Here is a 23,950-nt window from a genome sequence, read left to right as displayed (position 1 = left end):
GGAAAGTGAAAACCCAGTGTTGAGAAAAAGGCCCTTAGCAGCTGCTTTTGTTGCCAGAAGCCCTCTTGATTGCATCACATGTTTAGCTCAAAATAGTCAAATTGAACACAGTGTCTCACTGATAATTATAGCTTTTTATCTAGAAAGATGGACAAGCCAAACTGTCACTTTCATCTGCCAGACTCTGTGATGCAGAGCTAATTGGCAGGATGCTAGAGAGGTCATAGCATGGTCCAGTGAGATATTAAACACACCTGAGCTCTTAGAAATTAGCTCAGAATAATTTTAGACTTCCCAGGGAACCAGTTATCATTTAAAGTTAATCATAGTGAAAACAACTAGGAAAAATGTTTCTTGCAGAGGGAAGTCCTGTATTCAAAGGAATGGACTGTGAAGTACAGAAAGTTTTCGTGAAAACCTATTGCATCATTCAGGTAAAAATAAATCTTAATCTATGGCCCCTTAACTCCTTTCCTTCTCATCTAAAAAACTTGCAAGAACAGCAAGAACCAATATAGTGAGTGACACACACAAGGTGTCTATCTAACCTAATATGCTCCATCGAGGATGACCAATAATGGATGCCCAGGGAAGAATCTTAAGAATGAAACAAGTATATAATGAATTTCCCAAATATTTTCCTAGCCCTTAGCCATTCCTGTCTAAGACACTTCCCCAGCTGTTTCTGTCAGATGTTTTATGGCTGTTGGATAAACATACTTAAGCATAATAAGTGCTAGCAAAATGCCAGAAGCATTAATGTATCCATGATCTCACTGCAAGCTCCAGGCAAAAAACAGAGTAGTATCAGGTGATTCAAGACAGAAAAGTGCCTCTCTGCAGCAGCAGCTGCAATTCTAATTTTTCCTCCTCTCATGCACTCACCCTGCTCCAGTGAGAACATGATTGGTAAGCTCTTTCTTTTTTTGGGGGGGGGGCTATTTCTCCTGACTCTCCATTGAAGCTCTTCCCCTTTCCTGTGCATCTGTGCTTCCCCTGGAGGAGTGCATCTGGCTCCTCATTCTTCAAGAAGCAAAATTAAATTCTTTATGCTGTTCTTTGTGCTGGCTTTAGACAGAGGATAAGCTTACGCATATACATGTACACTTTTCTCAGAAGCTTAAACCTAGTTGGATGTTGAGAGCAATGTAGTCATGCTGAAAACTGACTCCGAAAATGTTAAGGCTGTATTTAACATCACACAGTGTTTGTCTCCATGCTACATCAATTTGATCCCTAATAGTACCTGTGAGGCAGGGCTCAGGATTGTTTTTTACAAGATCTCACCTTCCAGTGCTCTCTTTTTTTTTTTGAGTAACAATTCTTTTTATCTTCAAAGAAATTCATGGCTGTGTTTATAAGGTTTTTGTAAGTGCAATACAAATATTATAGATTGTGCAGATTAATAGGATAATGCAGTAAAGTATCGGTTTGGTAGTTAGAAAAGTATAGGTTGTCAATATGCGGAAAAGGCTTGTGAAACAGATTTGTGTTAAGGGTTTTTGAATTTGGAACTTTGCAATATTGACAGGAAATAAAACTCAAATTATATAAAGTTCAACTGATTTCTAGAACAGGGACTGCACAAGAGTTTCAAGCATAAAGTAGCATTCTTAGTATTCTTCTATATAAAATTTTGACTTGTGAAATATTTTATGAAATTATTGAAAGGTTTGTTATATTTAATACAGCTCCCCTCTCAGCATGCATGTTTATATTAAGTTCTAACTTAATTCTACCTCAGTTTTTTGTTCTCTCATTTATTGTCTCATACATGTTTCCCAGGATAGCCCACTGGTCTTACAGTCTGACAGAAATGTAACAGTGAATGCAAGAAATCACATGGGACAGTTAACTGGACAACTGACAGTAGGTGAGTGTTCCTTATTAACTGTTACGTTTATCAGTTTAGCTTTATGAATAGGTATAATTAATAAAAATCATATATAAAATATTACTGAATAGTCAGGAAAAAATCTCTCATCAAAATATGCAAAAAAAATCAGTGCCTACAGTGCACAGTACATACACAATGATTCATCATTAGCTCAAGGCAGAAAAAGTAAAATGATCTCAAAATAGTTAAAAGAGCTTAATGAAAAATTATTAGTTTTGAGACAACTGTAACAGAACAAACTAAAAAAAAAAAACTCAGCAAAACATGTTTCAACAACACCTTAAGTAGGAAAATAGCTGTAATTTTCTTACAAGATTCAGCTAGTCTTCCATTACTTCAGTGGCAATTGGTTAGTCCCCATCACTTTTGTAAGACATTTGTATCAGTTCATATTCAAAGAAGTTGGAGTAATGGAATGTGAAAACAAACAGAACAGAACAAAAATCAAAATGCTTTCCTAGTCATTACAGAATTTAAAGGGAAAGTGATCATACAAACAGTCATTCATTAAAACTGATATTTTACAAAATACAGCAGATCAAAGTTCCAAATGAAATGACAATAAAAAAATCCTCTATTTATCTGTTTCATGCATTATGTGTTTTCCCCAGCTTTCATGATTTTTACCTTGTTTTTAGTAGAAATCATATTTATTGTGTTAGTAAATATGGAGTATTTTATATATATATATATATATATTCAGAACTAGAACAGTACTGAAGATATTAATTGCTTTTTAAGAATATTGGCCAAAAAAATCATTGGAAATAGATGTTCTAGATATGTTACAAAACAATATATATGGACTGGGAATGGGATAAAAAAATATAAAAACATACCTGTGTAAAACCTTAATATAAATAATATTAATAAATTATATAAATTCAGGTATGCACCCCTTAGACCTCTATGTATTTTCATTTTTTTCACTTTACTTCTAGGTTAAGCTACATTTTATCCACTTCTTCTCTGCATGCGTTGAGGTTATGCTCACAAATAGTTTTAAACTCTAGTTGTAATCTACACTAAGTTTTCATGCTGGCTGGGGACAGTGGCTTCAAGTTGTAAAAATCTTTGGCAAGCGCACACACAGTGACATACCATCTGCACTGATTTCCCTGAATGACCACATCAAATGAGTGCAAAAAGGTAACTAGACTTGCTAGAGGGTACAGATGAAGAAAATTAAACCAACACCTGTTCTAGCTGTATTGTACTTGTCCAGTGTGATTATGGAATGCAGTTCTGTATCATTTGCTAACTATATTATTAAAACCTTCTACTTTAGCTGGTAATTGCTAAAAGGTGAGTTGCCCATGGCAGACGTTCACATTGGCTAAAATATATATAATATTTTTATCACTGACACTATTCTGGCTGAATGAATCCAGCACAAAAAATGAGTGTGAGTGTATTGAGACTGACCTTCTTAAAGGCACCACACTAGAGATTAATATTCTAAAAACATAAAGGCCTGGAAAAAAAAAAAGTGTTTTTATGTTTCCATCATTGGGGTGAACACCATTAGGCTTCTTGGTGTACATCTTGTCTGGTGTCTCAAGAGCAGAAGTTTGTTAAATTACAATATTGTATTTAAATTATTTCTTATTCTTTACCTCCCTCTTCATTCCTTAAAAGCTATATGGCCTTTATGACTTCTTATACTAATATAAAAGTCTGCTTCTTTATTTTTATAAATTCCCTGTACTGTATTGGATGCATATTATCATATTTCTTATTTTCTTATCTCTTATTAAATATTTCTAACTCAGTAATGTCAGTCACCGCTGCCAGTACAATCAGTAAAACGTGGCCATTCTACTTAAGAAATCAAAGAAATTAACCTAGAAGTAAAGGTGTATTATTCCTGCCCTTCCTTCTAAAATTTTTTGTTGTGTGAGATAGAGCAGAGAAAGACAATTTTTCACTTTTGCCTAGTTAAAAGCATGGCCACATCTGCTGAAATAATTGTAGGGGACTTTTCTATACTGTGTTTGCTGAAATTAGAAAATATTTTTTCTATTAGTTGTAAATATGCTCTGGAACATCCCTGTCTTCTTTAAAAATGCTCTCTGTCCATTCACTAGTGCTGTGTGCTGAAGCTGCTGTTTGTGTGGCTGCCCAGTGAAAAGAATAAAAATAAACAATGAAAAGAAATGTTTTAAACAACAACTTAAGTAAACAAAAGTAAATTACTATGCCTTGGGGGCAAAAATTATCTAGTTAACAACTTTGAAATCTCCTTATCTGTTAACATCTTTAAAAAGTTGAATAATAGTTTTTAAAACCCACCAAACCTACAAATTTAAATACATTTGATATCTTCTATAAAGAAAGAAGGATACCAGTGCTTTCAGAAAGATGATAATGCACTTTTTATATGTGTGATACCACTGGTATTTTATCTGTATTTCACGGGACATAAATGATATTACAAGGCAAGGAATAGGGTGGTCTCTTCCTGTCTTTGGCATCCAAATTACTGGTCATATCAAATTTTAGGACAACTGAAAATTCTTTCTATGGTATTTGAAACTCTGCAAGACTAAGACAGCCTCAAGAGAATGTACTTAGAACTGTAACTTGCAGATAGATTAATGTAAAGAAGTGGGGTCAGGACTGGGAGGTAAAAGACTATATGTCCACTCAGGGAGATGGAAAACTGACAGAGAAACTCTTGATAAACTGTGTTATCAAGTGAGTGTCACTGTGAGTGACTATGGAGAACAAAATATTTAATTATAACACCTCATTTAGACATCTTGGAACACATCCTAACCTAGGAGGAGTGAAGAAAAAGTATATTAAAAAAAACCAAAAACCAACAACCAACCAAACAAAAACAACCAAAACAAACACCTCCCCCCCCCCAGCAAACTAAATATACTGGAGGATTGGAAGACTGAGTGGTTGTATTTTTAAATAGTATAAATTCAAGTCATGGCTCCAGGTCATACAATATGAATACCCATTATTACAGAACAGTGTTTTTACACTGGCAATAAAAACTGTACAGAGAGAAAGTCACAGCCGTAGCAATACTTTCTGTTGGGATTTCTACCAAGTAAGCAAAAAATGTTGGGTTGTGCTCCAGTCTATTTGTGACATATGGTCAGGAATCTGCCAAGTTTATGTCTGGATCTCCAAAAGGACTCCACAACCTTCAGTTCTTAGACATGCCATTTAAGACCAATGGAGCAGATGTAGCACAGACGTGAGTTATATCTACAAAATAAAGATTAAAAGATGGCCATTCATTAAATGTTGTATCCAAGCTGGAAAAGGATAAGTAATCACATCTCTCCCCTCCCAGTCTTCCCTTAGGAATACCTTTTGCATTGTGCATTCTACTGAATTACCTGGACCCAACTTTTCCCCTCTGTTTAATCAGTGTTTGCATAGTTTAAATATATATGGAAAAATATCTACTTCTGTATTTTTACCACTCTTAGAAATGCACATTAATTGCTCACCTTGAGAAAGAAGCTTGGTTTTCCATGCTGTCTTCACATATCATATATACCTCTTCCTGTTTTTGAGTGGAGAACATTAGGCTGGCAAGAGCTTAAAAAAAAAAAAAAAAAAAAAAAAAAAAAAAAAAAAAAAAAAAAAAAAAAAAAAAAAAAAAAAAAAAAAAAATCTGATGTTTGAAACCCACTTTTGTACTATGTACCATAAATTCATCCTCAGATTTTATTTTACTTCACCAATTTTCTCATTTTTTGTGAAGTTGTGGGTTTTTTCTTATTTTTAGCTTGCTGCTTCTGACAGGTATTTCTGCTACTTCTTGACCCTTTCCCATTCATAAAAATCTCTGGTGATACCTGAACTGTGCAAAAAAGTGCACTTTTCTGCTAAGGTTTGAGCCCTCAGACAGAATCATAACTCTCATAGAGGTCCAGAGCTATACAAGTCACAGCTTTAGAGAGCTCCTGAACCTGTCACTCTATTTGTTGAGATCTCTAGAGCAGTGCAAATGGAGAAAAAAATATTTGAGTAACAATGAAAGTTATATTACTCCCTTTCAATTATTTTTTGAAAATAGGGGGCAGAAGTGTGATTTTCTATAATAACACTGCTTAAGACTGACAGCACTTCTAAAAGATATAGCTAGTCAAATAACTTGTCAAACTTGGTGATGCTTTCCATACATTTACCACAAAATTTATCTTTGTGTATTTATGATTTTTTTTCCTTTAAAATGTGCTTGCTTACTTGCTGTGTTCCATGAAGAGTACTTAGGTTACTGTGCAGAAACTCATGGATGTTAGGAACCACGGTTACTCTGTGAGAGTGGGAACAATCTCCTTACCTATATCACCTGTGGCAGTTGCCTGTGCCTGTATCTGCGGATACCTTACCAGACAACACGTCCTGCTAGCCCTTCACTTCTGAGCTGTGCAGAGTAACTCTTCACCTAAATGTTGCTTGTGGTGTTCCTTTTGCAACATTTAGATACCAATGAAGATTCTGAAGTAAGATACATTTCAAGCATCCTTGGTTTTTTTAAAATTATCTGGGGGTAGTGATAATATGTTACATTATTACTCTCTGCAGTAGTAACAATAATAAGGTACATGTAAAATATGTGTACAGGTGTAACACCCCAGCCCCAGAGCCACTCAAGGTGGTTCCGACCTGGTTATTGATCTGGTGTCTAACAACATGTTGCTCTAAATCTTTCATATCTATTGTCAGACATTTACTTAAGATTTTTATGAATTTGAACTAAGGATCCATTAAGGAAATGGAAGTAATAACATGCTTAAGTAACAATGGACGAGAAATGTTTCTGTGTTTTCTAATCATGTTTACAGCCTCAAATGTAGGGTCTTTTCTCCTAAGTGTTGCAGGAAGAAGATATAATACACATACACTCTTTCCTCACAGTAGGAAAAAGCAACATAAAGTCTCAACTCTTCCCTCTCTTATCTGCATAACTGTTCTTGTGTCATCCATAGCAGGGTGCTGGGGAGAGAAGGGATGGTGTTGTTTTACAACAATCCCTCATTAGCTGCTTCTGCCCTTTATCTAGGCAAAAATGGATCAGAACTTGTCAGGAACATGTGAAATGTTCCTGACAAGAACAAACCTCTTTCCCTTGCAAAGAGGTTTGCCTACCTGTAGTCCTAAACTACAGTGAGATTTCCAAAATTTAAAATACATTAAACAGTCAGCTAGTCTAATTTTCATATTAAAGCAGTTGCTCTTATAACCACTGTGGTGTCATTGGATAATTATTATTGCTAAGAAGATATGTTGCAAAACCAAATTCAGATAAACGAGTTAGCCATTTCTCATCATTCTCTGAATTTCTATTCATTAACTGAAATACAGACTGAAACACCAACAAATTTTGGTCCTCAAAACCACCTTAGAGTAGGCAATTCACTTTATTAGATGAATTAGTTCAGTTGGTTAGCTCATGATGCTGATAACCTACTGATGACAACCACCATGATGCTGATTGTGGGTTTAATCCCCACATGGGCCATTCACTTAAGAGCTGGACTTGATAATCCTTGTGGGTCTCTTCCAACTCAGAATATTCCATGATTCTGAATTAGGAGTCCAGCTTTTTGCATTGATGTATTTTATATTGAAAATCAGACCGAACATAATAGCTTCTTTTGGGACATTTTGTCATTAATCAAGTTCTTTACTTTGTAGCAAAGGTTTTTAACTTATAGCTAATTCACTTCCTATTTTTTCTGATACAAAAAAGACAACAACAACAACAAACAAGCAAACAAACAAACAAACAAAAAAACCCAACACCAAAACACAGAATCTGTCATTTCTGGGCTGAATTATTTACATTGTTTACATTTTTTCCAGATGTTTTTTCACTTTATATGAATTTTGTTTTTTTAAATTGCTTGGTTGTCTGATGTTTTCCCTTGTTTCAAGTCAGTTATCATTCAGAGAATACTTAGATAACTTAGACAGCAAAATATTATACATTCTGAGTGTACAAATTTCACAGTATAATGTTTCTTAAGAAACTTTTATGACCAGTTATACACTCTTTCCAAGTATAGGGTTATAAGCAATTTATCAGGAGGTGATAAAGTTCATCTGCTAGCTGGTGGTATAAATCCATTGTTAATCCTTTTAAATGGGGGAAAATGTCAGATAACTTGCCCTTTTTAGTACAGGTTAGCCTACCTTGTACTTAACTGCAGAGTTAAAGGATCTCTCAGCTTCAGGCCTCACTGCAGAAGGTATGATGGAGCAATGCCTGGAAGGCCATATGGCTTTATGTCTCCTCCTGGCAAAGCACATGAGATGAGCCAAGAGGCAGTCAGGAAAGTGAGCCATGTCGTTCATAACAGTTGAAATGTCCAGCTGGAATCTGAGTCTTATCTCTTCTCGTAATTTACAGTGCATTGTGATGTTGCTTCTATTTCTGTCTGTGCAGTTCGTAGAAAAGTCTTTTTACAAACCATCTATACTGTAACAGGTTTTGTAAAAGGACCTCACTTAGTATAAACTCAGATATACTCATAAAGACTTTGGCTAAACTATCATGAGAATCCACTCCCATTAATTAATTTTCTTGAAGTGCAGTATTAGGAAAATGTGAATCTCTGAAAACCAGTCAAAAGTTCAGCCTCTTTGCCAGCACTTTGATGGGCCTTCCAAAGTAGTCTTGAAAAATTATCATGATAATTTATTTGAAATTCACCCATATTTCTCCTGCAATTCTCTGTTTAAGTCATTGACAAATAACAGAAGGCATCTGGATTTGTTTGTTTTGATTCAGCATCAAGAGGCAGTAATAGTTAATGGACCAGTAAAAATAGTTGCAGACAACTCTTTTCTAATTTTTACTTCTATTTCACTGGTAAATTGGTTGCATAATTTTTTATGTTATTTTCATGTCTACTTTTGAAATTCAGCAATGGTAAATATGCTCTTGTGACAAACAAGCCCTTGCATTAACAGGATTGAAAAATAATACATTTTTATACATATATTACATAATTAACTGATAAAATTATTAAATATACTACATTAACCATTTTTAAACCAGTTTGTGCTTGGTTGAGAAGATCTCTGAAAGAAAGAGATGCTTTACACAGTACTTCAGATTGTTTTTAATAATTCAGGTATATTTTTCAGCAATATCTTTCGTACCTTAATGATACTCTTATTATATGTTATGTACAAACATAGCACTATATTGCTGTTTAATATTTGAAATACCCTATGGTGTAAAATGTATCTTAAATCTCCCTTATGAATTACCACATGAAAACTGTGCTATAAAAATAGAGTAGTAAGCTATTTCTCTGTCACTTATTAGGACCAAGTGGTAATTCTTTCTGGTAGGTATAACCATTACTTAACCTGATTGCTCCTTCCTGAAATATAAAAGCATATCACATCAGTCAATATGTCAAGAATTAACATTTCCCCCATTGAATAAATACAAATGCAAGCAGCAGTAGGACAGTAATTGAATTCTGTGCAATTTCGGCATTGTTGTTTCGGGGGAGAGAGAGTGCTTGTGCGTTGTTTTTATTAAACAGCTTATCCAAAAAAGTCTATACTGTGGATATAAGGTTCCTCGCCTTAAGTTTTATAATCCTCACTAGTGTGTGTTATACATAATCTGCTTTGGATCTTGAAACTAATAACTTCAGTTCTTCCAGATCTGGAGTCTTGAGACCTCTTCCCCTTATTTCTGCATTCAGTATATTTTTTTCTTCTTTCTACCTTCTTCAGACTCTAAAAGTTTTTGTCATTTGAGTCTTGATACATCTTTTCTTCTTTTCTTCTTCGTTCCCTTGGTCTGAGCTCAGAAAGACTATTTCTAAAATGAATACAAGGTACAGCTCATGTTAGTTCATGTATGAAGTTGTATTGATCTAACATGGAAAGCACCTTTTGCGTCTGTAGCTGACAGACAAAAAACCCCCATAATTTTATAATTAATCTGATACTTCTCTCTGTAGTATTTATAGCATAGACAAAATACATGCATCTTATGTTCTCTTTCCTTTTCTAAGTTTGTTCATCGTCTCAATTTGGAGGGAATTTTAAGGTCCAGTACCTGATTTTTGATGTGGTTTTCTTTGCACAATCTGGAGCTGGCTTGGAAAGGACAAATACATAGAGGAAGAGATTCCTTTTCAAAGTCAGAATATGCCTTCTTGAGTTTGAACTTCAGAAATCTTCCAAGGCATATGCAATTACTGGGCAGGGTACTTTCTTTATTCTTCTGCAATTATTCCAATTTTCCAGTATATACTCACTATAAGTCTTATTTTTTGATGAGCTGCTGTTATGAAATTTGTCATTTTTTTCTTTGCATGTGGAAAAGATTTGAAGCTGTATCACAGGACATAGATTGGATTTAGGAAAATCTCTTCACTGAGAGTGATCAGTGACTGGAACGTGGTTTCCCAGTGAAGTGGTCACAGCACCAGGCCTGCCAGAATTCAGGGGGCATCTGGACAATGCTCTCAGTCATTTACTCTACTTTTAAATAGTCCTGCAAGAAGCAAGGAGTTGGACTCGATAATCCTTGTGGATTATCCAGTTTGAGAAATTCAGTTATTCTTTCAAAGGGATACAGAATAAATCCAGGGAAAGGAGAAAGAAGGGCAAGTAGCAGGTCTTCCTCAGGCAGTTTGCTGGAAGCTGGGCCTCAGATCCCAGCTGCTCACAGGTGGTGCTGGCAGGAGCGTCAGGCGCTCTAAGGACTGGTGGTGGGCTGGCTTCTTTCTGGGCAGCCTTCAAAAAGCAGCAGCCACAAGCCTCTCTTTCTCATGAAAGGACCACAGTTAATGTTCTATACCACTGTCACTTTAGAGGTGATGTGGAAAGGATGAAAGAGAGCACTAAGTCAGTGTTTTCTAGGCAGGGATTGTGGAGAGGGAGCAAAAGTGCAGCAGGGATTCTGTGCAGAGAGATGTCTAATCCACTTGGTAGGAGCCTCAGCTCGGTGCCTTAGTATTTCATCTCAATCCTAACTTTCATCCTAGAGCATCTGCAGTGAGTCTGGACATATACTGAAGTGGATTTCAATTATCGATGGCTATTTTACCAGGAGTCCTCTGTTTACTTTGTTTCTTTATAGACTTTTTATATTACCTTATGGTATTTTAAATGCAAACCTGGATGTTTCCACTCTTTCTAGAAAATTGGCACGGAAAACTAGGAGAACTAGGTATTCTGCTGTAATTCTCAAATATTTTATCCTCTTCCCCCACCACCTGCCCCCATACCATACCAGAGGACATGATCTATGAGCAGTTGATTGATTTAACTGTAGAAGTAGAGTTTGAGTGGGAAGAGGTAATTAGTGTTTTCATGGTGGTGCAGAAGTGTTAGTGTTTAAACATTAATCCGTTGCCATCTGTCCTGCTGCTGTTACCCACATGCTGTTGGCCAGTACAGACAGCATAACTACTACCCAAATGTTCAGAGAAGGGAAAGAGAAGTGATTTCCTTTTTTAGGAAAGAGATCCCTAAAGTCTAAGGGATATTATTTAGATGTATATAAGTGGGTTTTGGAAGCATATAAGTAGCTTTGGAAGGATGCAGCATACCTCTTAAAAAGATGGTTCTAATTCTTTGTCTTTAGCTTTATCAACTGTTAATACTTCACTTAACTTCAAAAACAGCTGCTGTGCATTCATTGTGACATTCACAAGGCGGCTGCTGGGTGCTAAGCATTATTAAATTACATACAACATCTGGACCTTTAACAAGTCCCTGACAGGACATTAAGATTTTATTTTTACCCCTTTTTTCCCTGATGTTCAGACAGCTCATTAATATTGTTAAGAATATATTATACTAATGGGGGTGGCTGAGGTGAAGGACAAAATAAGGGCTAAAAAATTAGTAGTCTATTTGAACTTAATTAACTCCAAAAACATGGTTAAAAAGAAAGAGAAGAGCAGTAAGATCTTTCTGATGTTCTGCTTCATTTCAGAGTCGCAGAGAATACTTGGAAGTAGAAATTCAACAGCATGTGGGTGCTTTTAAAGATATTGAAGTGACAGCAAAGAGATTTCTCAAACATGGGGGGAGGAGTAATTTGATTGTAGACTTAGATTTTTTATTCAGCTAAGTTATCTTTAAAATGTCTGAGTTCTACCAGTTTTCTTATTGAGCCAGCTATGGGAAATTTACCTGTTTCTATATGAGAAAGAGATTCCTGCAAGTGAAAAGTCAGGCTTGGAAACAGTTGTGTTTACCCATGAAAATTATTTGGCTATATGAGATCGTGAACCTCTTAGATAGCACATTCTAGTTTATATCTATTAGGTGACTAGTATTAAAAAGTAAATTATAAAAATCCTCCAGTTTTCTGGAATTTTCCCCTCACATATCTTTAGACTATCAGAAACTGCATCTCACTGTTATGTTAAAATTACTGTTTTTTTAAAAAAACATTAACGTTGAAGTTTATTTTCTATTTATTGCATTGCTCTGAGTCCTGTAAAAATATACAGTTCCAAAACCAACTTCACTGCAGCTTTAAAAACATATTGGAAAATATCCATAGCTAGGACACTACTGATTTGTTGTGCTGTTTGAATACAATTGTATGTATGAATAGTGAATACAATTATGTTTATTTGCCTTTTTTTTAACCTCCATTCAGAACAGTATTGAGTTTTAAGTTCTATATTATGCCAACACTAGACATGCTTAATTGGGCCATTTGTAGGTGGACAGAGTATTCTTGATGTAATTTGTCTCAAGCATGTACAGAATATTTAAAGGCATATTTATTCTGGATTTTAAAATCTTCTTATATACATAAACATATCTCTGAAAATAATTTCTTTTTCCTTAGGTTATTCTTTGAGTGATAAATATTGCAGTTGCAACTGAATTATGGGCAGATGGCATTGAATTAATGATTACCTGAATATTTTAAAATTTTGTCTAGATTTCTTCCTGTGAAGAAAAGCATTCCATAAATCTGAAATTAATTTGTTGCTGTGAATAGTTATCCCTCAATAAATCACTAACATCAGTTAGAGATCAAAATACTACGGAATGAGCATTTTTTCCAAATCAAAATTAAGGACGACATTGCCTTTAAAAAAGTTATTGCAACATTAGAGTCCCAAAATTTTGCGACTTTCCTTTTGTGATACTCTGGACAAATATTTTGTTTGGAGGAGTTGTTTTGTTGCTCTTTTATCATGCATATTACCAAGGCACCTGGACTTGTTACCACCATGAAGTTGTCAGACACTTAAAGCTTCCTACCCATTTTGCTTCTGGTGCAGAATAACAAGCCAGGTGCTAATTTAGCACATACATTTTGTTCTGTGGTCGAGTGATTCTGGTTGGCTTGCCATATTAACAATGCAAAAGCTTTCAGCTATTCCAGACAAAAATTTCACCTATGCTGCAGACCTTGCCTCTGAATTTGTACATCCATCTGCATCTAGGTTATATTTCTTTCCAGACACAAAATCACATGTTCCTGTAAGGACACTTCAGATTTCCCAAGGGTATCCATATAGCTTCTCTAAGTGGGGTATTTCAAAGGTAGACAATCTGGCAGGGATTCAAATCACAGATAAAGACACAGAATTTAAGTGACAGCAGGGTAGCTGCCTGAGGTAGATGTCTTCATCTGTGAATTGAATTGCATCTTATGTGTTACGAGTCAACAATGAACTCCACCGAGAATCTTAATCAGAAGAGACACTTTCAGAATCTAAGAGCCTAAATATGCTTTATCCTGCTTCTGCAGCTTTTCTGGCCCTTATCCCACTGTCAAGGGCAAAGAGACAAATAATTTCCTAAATGGATAAAGCAAAAATACTGAGAGCTGGGCTAAGCCATCATCATCTTGTGCCATCATCATAGCAGGTACTAGTTGTTCAGAAATCTGCAAATGCAGCTCACTGATCTTCCAAGTAGCAAGAAGGTTTAAAATTATCATTTTATGGTCATCAGACTTCATTTTTTTTCTTTTGTTATGCTACCCAATAGTACCCAGTGGTAGCCTTTCTGTACATGAGTCATTTTTAACTTTTAGTATTTTGTAAGTTCTTTCATTAAATCCTTCTCAGATAAAGTGTGTTTATATGAAATGCTGACACTGTTTGCATAGATAACTTCAGGATATTTATACTTTCTAGGCAAAGCAGATAATCTGAAAAATAGTCAATTTGGAAAAAATAGATTTTTCCATTCTCCCCTGTGTTATAGCTATCAGTGTTGAATTAATGTTATAAAAATTAAAATATTCCATTTTCAAGAAAGCTTCTTAGTGCTCTAATAGCTTGTATCCTTTATTTCTATCTTCTCTATCTCAAAATGTGATGAACTCAATTCTTTATCTCAAAAAGTTTAATTTTCATTCAGAAACCTCTAAATGGTCTAACTCACTACACTGTGAGTAATAGTATGCAATATGTTCGAGTCACAACAGGTTTTATTTGAAGTCCATGGAAAACAGCCAAAAGTGTCTGGAAGGACAACTTGTACTGGGGGGAAGAAAAAAAAAGGAAGACTCAATGCTAACCTCTCACTAACAAGCGTATATAAAGAATAAAGTGATAAGGTGGAGATCGGTCAAAGGTTGGACTTGGAGGTCTTTTCTAACCTGAATGAATCTGTGAACATGACTGAAAATATTTGTTACTTTTATTTTATGTTAATAAACTACAAAAAAAATGTTCACAATGCCCACAGAGTAGAAATAAGTGCTGTCACAATAACTGTCTAATGTCTACAAAGAATATTACCACTAAAAAAGGCAAAATTGAAACACTTTTCTTTTTAAATCTTCTTTGTAGATATTTACAAATCATTGATTTTTTGTAGAACTTCTGGTAAATTTGTAGAACATTCAATAGACAAGTCAGACTAGAAATCTGGCCTAAAGGAAATACATAATGATAAATAGAAACAGTTTTAGAGAGGAATGAGTGACATTATGATCTGCAAGTTATTTCCCAAGGAGAAATTCAAGATTCCTGTTTTATCTTTGAGTTTCATCTATTTAATTAGGACATTTCATACTCCCCTTAGTATTTGTGTGTACTCTTGCTATTTGATAATGTGCTGTTCATTACGTACAGCATTAATCAGGTCTCTCATACTATGTATTGTTCTGTCTTTTTTTAACTCTTGTTTCTCTTCAGTTGAATTTTCTGCAGTTACTTAGAGGCAACTCTGGATTTTCATAAAACATGTAGTGACCAAACAATGTAACAATAACCTTGCAGCTTAGTTTAACTAACAGAGACAATATAAATTTTCCCACTGATTTGGTATGGAAATGTAATTCCCAGGCTGCTTCAGTAAGCCTCAGCTTCCAACAGGTTGTAAAAACCAATTGTATCATGGAAAGCTAAAAATTACAAGGTTAAGAATAATGCTGAAAACTTGGAAAATTCCCTTAGGATTTAGTATTATACAGGTTGCATTCCTCATGAGTAATAAAAATTGATAAGCTTTCTATTATCATTCATGCTTTGTAGTACAAAAATATGTTAGAGTTATAAATAATTCATTTTCATGAGCTGGACATTTGAGCTTGTCAGTGGAAGCTTAGTTGATAAATGCTGCTATAAGAAGAAGTTAACATAGTGTGGCTATTTATTGATGTCAGAAAGAAAGATTTCTGGGCAATAGAGGAAAACATGCATGGGAAAGGTAATGCAATTAATCTGGTAATAAAAATAATATATAATTATTTATAATTTTACCTACTATTTACTTTAAATATACCTCATTTAATAATCTAATTTAAAATTTATCCACTTTTATGCATCCATTTATATTTATTTACTGTTAATCTATTTTATTATATATGATTTATGTATGTTTAAAATGCATTTATAGTATTAGGAGAAAAGTCAGTCTCATAGGAAACCCATTATGTTGCCACAACCCTCAATTCAATAATCTAGCTTATGTGTTGAGGAAACTAAATTTAATGAGATTATAAATAGAGCAAAACATACAAAATGTTTGTCTTAAGCACACATTTTGATGCCTGGCCTATCTTTCTTTGACTTGCTTAGCTTTCTTGTCTAGGGACCCATATAAACAAATAATAGGTATAACAATTATAGGTAAAGTTACAGACAATGCACATGCTTTTAGCCACTACAGAAGCAAAATAAATGTGTTAATTTAAAGCTCAAACAACCTTCAAGAAGCAAAGAAGCACATTTCACCCACTTGTACTGTTGTGGTCTTGTGTAGAAGTAGCTTGGAGAGTGCTATGTGCTGCAACTTTTATACAACTTTCACTTATATATATTTTCATGCTTGGGGTTGCACTGCCAAGATGCACCAGGAAGACAGACTGCAGGAAGAATGTCTTCTGTCCATTGCAGAGGTGGCAGGCAACATTTTGAATATGATGAACTTGATATACCATACCAATGGCAGACTTATCAGTGCTGGGTTAGTGGTTAGACTTGATGATGTTAGAGGTTTTTTACAACCATAATGATTCTGTGATTATATGACGTTCCTTGAAGTAAAATCAGCCCAGCAGGGAAGAACTTTTCTGTAAGCTTCCATTTGACCAAGTCCTAAACCTGTAATATCACTAATCTTTTATACATATTTCTGGGTCCATAGATCATGAAGAAGGAAGTGTCATGCATCCACTATACCTGCTGTTTGATTCAGATGGTTCTAACTAATATCCTGTTATATAAATGTGTCTTATTCCTTAATAACTTGACAGCTAGTATTATTCACTCTTGAAAAGGGTAACAAATATGCATTGCTGCTTCTGGCCTACGATTTGCTCCAGCTTCCCTTGTCTGAGTAGGCAATCATTCAAACTAGGAAACATCGAAGATCAATCTCTCTTAGAAGCAGCAGCTTTCTGACATCTCTACAGCATGGCCATCAACTGCTGACAGACCCCACTAGGGTTTTTTTTTTTACCTTCTACTTTCACACATTTTAGATATAATGAAGATGGTCCTTCCCTTCCTCAGCAAATGGAACACAGAATATGCTCTGATTGCTGTGCATCTTTCTTTGTGTAGATGACTTGTTCTCAGCTGAAAGTTCTCTTTTTTTTTCAGATTCATCAGTGCTTCTTCTATTTAGCTGGTATGAGTCCTTCATTTGTGTTATTGCACTTGTATCCAGGGAAAAAATTTTGACTGGCCAAAATGCTATAATATCTAGCTTTCTTATTAATATTCCTATGAATATTAACAAAATTTTATCTAGGTGTATATTTCACAGATATTGATTTTAGACCCAGCTGAGCATTGAATCTTTATGAAAAATGCTTTCTCTCTTTTATCTCCAATCTCAGAAGCGTCAACACGTTCTCATAAAAGTAACTTTCTTTGTCATCCAGCTAAACTCTGCATTTAATAAATGTATAAATGACCCATTTTTCATTGAAGAACCAGAAGTATACTGAGCTTCATTATGTTTTACATATACAAGAATCATAAGTTTGTGATAATTCCATTTGAATTCTAGTCCTTATATTTAACGTAAGGTTGTTGATTTCTTATCTATGTCTGAATTTGTTATCTGCCAGGTGGACACGGAAGGTGATTTAGAAATCAGACACAGCTGCTAGTGTTCATCTAAATTGGGTATAAGTATAGAAAATATCTTTGTCAATAGAGGAAGAGAAAAAAATTGAACTTTGTGTGTATTTAGTATTGTTGACAGTTTCAACTTTTGTTTCATTATGTTGAGAATGAATGGAAATTCATTGTAGGTATTGGAAACAAACTGGAAGAACCAGGCAAAGCAAATGTTTGCTTCACCCTGATTTCAACATTTATGTTACTCTCATTACTGTTGATAGAGTGGGAGTGGATCGCTTTGCTGCCAAGAAAGAAAGAGCATATGATCTTAAGTCCCAAATCTATTTTGTGTGCTAAATGAGTATGAGCAGTATTACATATTCTTCAGAATCTAAAATCTAAGTCTAAAGTAATGTTTGGGTAGAAATTTTGGAAAAAAAAAAAACCAAATCTGAGGGAGATTATTAATTTTAGTTTATCTGTCTTGTCCCCACAGTAATAACTGTCTACATCAATTCTCTTATTACCTCCTATTATATAATTTTGTGGAAAAGGGGATGAAAGGGAGATGAACTATGTGGAAAATACTGAGGAAAATAAAAGAACCTCAAACCTATTGTTCAGGATGCAGTATATCATAAAGCACAATACGCACATCCACAGAATTATTTGAGATTCAGTCTGCTGGTAGGGGAAATTCAAGCTGGTCAGGAAGCTTTAATCCCTGTACATGCTCTCCAAACAGTGAAAAAAACCACCACTATACGCTACCCAGGAGGAGAAGTAATTTCCATAGCAATAAATTGCAGTAATGCAAAAAAACCCAAACAAAATAAAACAAAGAAAAAAAAATAGCAAACCAAAAAACCCTCACCTGAACCACCTGTGCGCACTTACCTCATACAGACAATTTGTTCTAATCACTAACAACCACCAGCAATTTACATTTCTGTCATGCCATTACAGTAGTATATGAATCAAGATTTTTAACCTGATCAGCATTAAATTGTATTTAGTAAACAGAGTGGTTTCCCATCCATCTTTCAAATTGTATCTTTGTAGTCATATCTATACCTTGTAAGACTGGTGAGTTACTATTCCAAATAATGGTTCTCATTAGTTTTCCTTAAAAATAATGAAGTACTGCAAATTAACACTGACTTTAAAAGCAAAAAAGTAAAACACACATTCTTCATATTGTTATTATGGTATTATTTAATAAATAAGTCAAACTAGGCTCTACAAATTCAAAATAGATACAGTTCTTGTCTAGAAATTCAATCTCTATTACTGTTAATCTGGATTAGAGAACTGTAATCTTCTGTATTCATACTGCATATACTGCCTAACATTTTCATTTAACCCATCTTCACTATAGCTAAAATAAATAGTTTTATGCTTTTTACAATTTTAAATGTAGCTGGTTTAATGATAGTTTTGATTATGCAACTGCTGTACAACAACTGTGTTATAAACCCTCATTATATATCATGTATGGATGAAGCATTCATTTTTCATCTATATACTTTAAATGAAAGGAATTTCCCAGAAACGTAATCATTTAATTGAGAATCATACAATTGAATTTACAAGTAAATAGTTTTCCTGAACACAAGAGGAGAAGAGAGTTTGTCATGGATATCCCTTGATCCTGATTAAAGCTGTTATGGGGTCACCTCCATCTCTAATATGAAGTAGACTAGTAGTACAGTAAGAAGTAGCAAAACTAAAAAGTTTTTCTGGTGGCCATGTGTTTAATTGAAACTATATTTCCAAATATAATTTAGAAGTTAACTTTACGTGATTTTCTGGACTGAAGTATTTATTATTCAAGCAGATGTGACTTGCTGAAAATAGTGATTGCTCCTCCACAAAATATTTCCTTTGTTCATTCATGATATTCTAAGACATGATGCATCTTTTTTTTAGTAGTACTGTTAAAGATTCAGACATTTTATGTTCTTGGAACACAGCAATTTGCTTTGCAGATAGGAAGTTAATACACGAATACACTGCAAATGCAACTGCTTGCTCTTATTTCAACTGGGAAATGAAAATGTAATGAAACAGAATTCCATTTTGATAGCATTGATTACTCTGTAGGCAGTTTAACTTTTCAAAACCAGTTTTATAACATTCACATCTGGTTCTACATCAAAGAGACAGATTTAACATGCATTATGTTTTGTTAGTAATCTCTCAAGTGACTTGAATACACTTACCACTGTTGCAGCAGTAAGTAATACCGAGTGATGCGCTGTTAAGTCCTGAGTGCAACATAAAGTAAAAGCCCATTTATTTTAGCATTAAAAAAAAAAAAAAAAATTACGTCCTGTAATGTTATTTTGGCCTAGCTGAATTCTAGGTGTACTTTTATATAATGTGTTGCTGAAGCAGCACAAATGCTGAACATTTGAAACATATGCATTTCTTTGTGGAAGCTACAGATTATCGTTCTTTAAGTCATTCTTCACGAAAGCCTATATTACCCTAAATACATTGCAAGCTTTAAAAAGGAGATATCAAAACACAGGCTGTCATTTGCGGTGATATATAAGGAGTAATAATGTGGCAGGTCTTTTCTCTTTTTGATTTCTGACACATTTTCTGTTAAGAGCAACAACATTAATGGGTGTAAATTAGCAGCATACAGTACTTACAATGCCTACTTACTTTTAGGTACCTAAGCAGTCATCAGCTCTTAAATAAAGATAAAACTATTAAGTATTAAGTTATTTGAGATTATCCTTTGGTTTCCTGAACCATAAGTATGGCTGCAGGACAAGTATATCTCTAACATTCTGTATTTGGTTTGAGTGGGAAGATTGCCAGCCAGCTTAAAGATGGACCCATTGCTGGCCATGGCCAAGCCAGTCAGGGATGGTAGTAACATCTCTCTGATAACATATATAAGAAGGAAAAAAAAAGTTATTGCAGAGAAATATTTGTGACCAGAGAAGAGAGAAAGAGCTCTGCAGCACCAAGGTCAGTGCAGAAGGAGGGGCAGGAGGTGTTCCAGCCTCCGGAGTTGAGATTTCTCTGAAGACTGTGGTGAAGACTGGTGAAGCAGGCTGTCCCCCTGCAGCCCATGGAGGTCCATGTGGTAGCAGAGATCCATCTGCAGACCATGAAAGACCCCATGTCAGAGCAGGTGGATGCCCAAAAGAAGGCTGTGACCCCGTGGGAAGCCTGTGCTGGAGCAGGATCCTGGCAGGACTTGTGGAGAGAGGAGCCCATGCTAGAGCATGTTTACTGGTAGGACTTTTGACTTCATGGGAGACCCGTGCCGGAGCAACCTGTTCCTGAAGGACTGTACGCCATGGGAGGGACCCACACTGGAGCAGTTTGTGAAGAAGTGCAGCCCATGGGAAGGACTTAGGTTGGAGAAGTTTGTGGAGGATTGTCTCCCATAGGAGGGATCCCATGCTGGAGCAGGGTTAGGACTCTTCTCTCTGGGGAGGAAGAAGCAGCAGAAATAACATGTAATGAATTGGACATAACCCTAATTCCCTGTCTCCTTGCACTGCTATAGGGGATGAAGTAGAGAACTGGGAATGAAGTTAAGCCCAGGAAGGAGGGAGATGTGCAGGGAATGTGTTTTAAAGATTTGGTTTACTTCTTATAATTCTGCTCTGATTGGTAATAAATTCTATTAATTTCTCTCAGTTGGGTCTGTTTTTGCCCTTAACAGTAGGTGGTGAGTGATCTCTCGCTGTCCTTACCTGATCTCATGAGTCATACTCTCCCTGTCCGGTTGAGGAGGGGAATGATAGAGCAGTTTTGATGAGCGCTTGGCATCCAGAGAGGGTCAAACCAACCACAGCTTCCATGCTTTTTCGTATTTATATTCCTGTTGCTGCATGATTCTGCTGCTCTTGTCAGGCAGGCAGTGCACTGTGGACTCCTTGCTTTACAGCCCATCACTGTTAAAAAACCAGTCTCCTGGACCATGATAATAGACCCTGGTTGTATTGTATCTTTTTTTTTTCCTTATGAGTTGAGTGGAGCATTTTGAAATTTGCTTCTACAACAGAATTCTTACCTATGCTTTTCAATAATGGTTCAAAATGCAGCCCTTGTGAATTGCAATACAGTGTATTTTAAGGCCTATCTTAGAGCAGAATGAAATTTAGAAAATGACTGAAAACTAAACTTGTGCAGAAAAAGAAACATACAATTCCAGAAGAGCTTTGAGATTTTGAAATCAAACTTTCTACTAAATCAGAAAAAATGATTGCTTCTGATTTTTCCCCAAAGTGATATATTTTGGGTAATTTTTAGTATGGCTTTCATAAATTTTGTATTAAATTAATGCATTTTAATTGTATGCCTTTTAAATATTTCAAAATTAAGAACAAGTATTTCCAAACCAAAAGCAAATACTATTCAAAAAATATATCAAAAGTTGAATGTTTTCATAATATCAGAACTTATTGAAATTCTGAAAAAAATTCAACAGAAGCAGTAAGAAAATATATAGCGAATAATAAAAGCTAGGCATTGTAAAAAGGCTTATGTAAAATGTAAATGTTTATGCTATTTGATTTTGAACCTTTAAGTCTATGATTTTATTAGGGCAACATGAACAACTGAGTAACAGGCTCTTTTTTTTTTCTCCCTCCAAAGGACACAGTGGTAAAATATCAATGGTACAAAGAGAGGGCACAAATGTCATTCCAGTTATAAATAAGTGGTTAAATACCAGCATGCATTCTTATTTCAAATATTAAGATGCACTTATTTTGCCATAAGTAATATTAGCTTCAACTCTGATGGTATCTTGAATATCTTCCTTTGAACCATGAGGTCATGACGTTTCTGGAAGCACTTATATTCAACAAGAAAACATTTAAGTTTTTAACCTCTGCTCATCTTCCCATTCTGACCCATGAGAAGCATTCTGGAATAAGTATTTTTGTTCAGTGCTATTTAAAGAGGATTACAACTTGGTTTTACTGTTGTGAATAGTGTATGCTCATGACTATCATATATCATTTTGAGCATTATATCATAGCCATGTGGAAATTATCAGTGGATCACATAACCTTCAGAAGTCATCTATAAAAGGGCATCTGTAATTTCTACAAGTACTTTTAAAAGTCTATAATTTATTATAATTTCTCCCTCTTTTAAATGAATTAAATAGTAATATAGTAATTTATTGCAGTTCTTAGAGTAACTTGAGTTATGTGTTTGTCCCAATTTCATAAAGTAACTGGATAGTCAACAACAGCATGGTTTATTTTTTAATTTAATTATTTTGCAGAAAAACATATAAGCTTAACTTATATGCAAACTAAGGAGTAAAATTGAAAAAAATGATAAATTGACCTTTTAATTTCCTCTTGTGTTTCTGTTGCTGGACAGATACACAACAGCCCATTGAACTCACCAGAGGTCTGTTAAAGCCTCTTCTCACTGGATTTCATAAAATAAGCACTCAAAAGTAAATATGAATATGTTTTTAATATTTTTTTAAAAGATATCTTTACCTGTGACACAGTGCAAGGGAATAGAGTATCCTGCTAAACTTTATTGTTAACATGCTAAATGATTGCATTTTAAACAAATAATTCAAATGTGCCTAGGGGGCACCCCTATCAATGACATCATCACTGATCTTTGGAAGATATTTAAGAGTAATGGATGAATTCTGTAAGACAGATATTTATGAATATATATTGTGATATGTTTACCTGAGGGACTATTAGATTTCATTATATCTTTTTATTTGTAAGCATTCTGGAAGGTTCTAAGGTGTAGCATTTATCCCATGGCTGACATAAGATTATCTGAAATTTGCCCCGACTGTCTTTACAAAAATTTTGTATTTTCTCAAAATACAAAAAATAAAGCCAACAACCTGTGTATCACATTTTTAAAAAAGTATAATTGGGGGGAGGGGAATACCAATTTACACACTTACCACAGAATAAACCTGTCTAATATCAACAAAATGGAACATCACAAGTATTTTTATAGTTCCTTTTCATTTTCTTTTTACTTTCATAAATTAATGATAGCCAGAATTTTTTTTATAGTACGAACATAAGGTCATATGAAAGTAAGAGGAATTGCTGTTTTGAATTCTTAGCTGATTCTGCAAACTAAGGGCTGATATGGCAATTCCTTCTCCAAAATTGTCTATTACACCTTTTATAATTTTATTACATATTTTGATGATGTGCATTTGCATATTAACTTGAAAAGTTCTATATTTGAGAAGCAGGAGAATTGACAAACCTATAAACCAGATTGTTAAACTGAAATAACATACATGGTTTTCTTTGTCCATAATGCCTTCCCCATAAAGATTGCTTCCAGGTGTACATTACAAATCCAATTAGGGATCAGTGAGAAAATTTCAGGTAATCAGAAACCTTGTATCTTGCCTTACATCTGGTTGTGCCATATGCAGTTCATTGCTTTTCAGGAAGAATTTAGTAGACAAAACACTGAAGAGTAAGGATAAGACCAATAGATTTAAAAGCATAGTAAATTTAAAAGAGCTTTGGTATCTGCAAACTTTTTTATTTTTTGT

The 23,950-nt window shown here is 34.7% G+C and overlaps 1 protein-coding gene across 3 annotated transcripts in view; it reads left to right on the top strand.

The window, feature by feature from the left end:
* SGCZ (sarcoglycan zeta) overlaps window positions 1-23,950 on the top strand; it is a 186,135-nt gene that overhangs the window by 115,941 nt on the left and 46,244 nt on the right. For all 3 annotated transcript variants that reach the window (XM_027885559.1, XM_027885562.1, XM_027885561.1), the window contains one exon: window positions 1,786-1,873. In XM_027885559.1, the coding sequence (XP_027741360.1) occupies window positions 1,786-1,873 (88 nt within the window). The remainder of the gene's footprint in view (window positions 1-1,785; window positions 1,874-23,950) is intronic.

Source organism: Empidonax traillii, unplaced genomic scaffold (assembly GCF_003031625.1).
Source record: "Empidonax traillii isolate 1590-97213 ecotype Southwest subspecies unplaced genomic scaffold, ASM303162v1 scaffold167:size2001844, whole genome shotgun sequence".
Lineage (NCBI taxonomy): Eukaryota > Metazoa > Chordata > Aves > Passeriformes > Tyrannidae > Empidonax > Empidonax traillii.
This window is presented reverse-complemented; position numbering and strand designations above follow the sequence as displayed.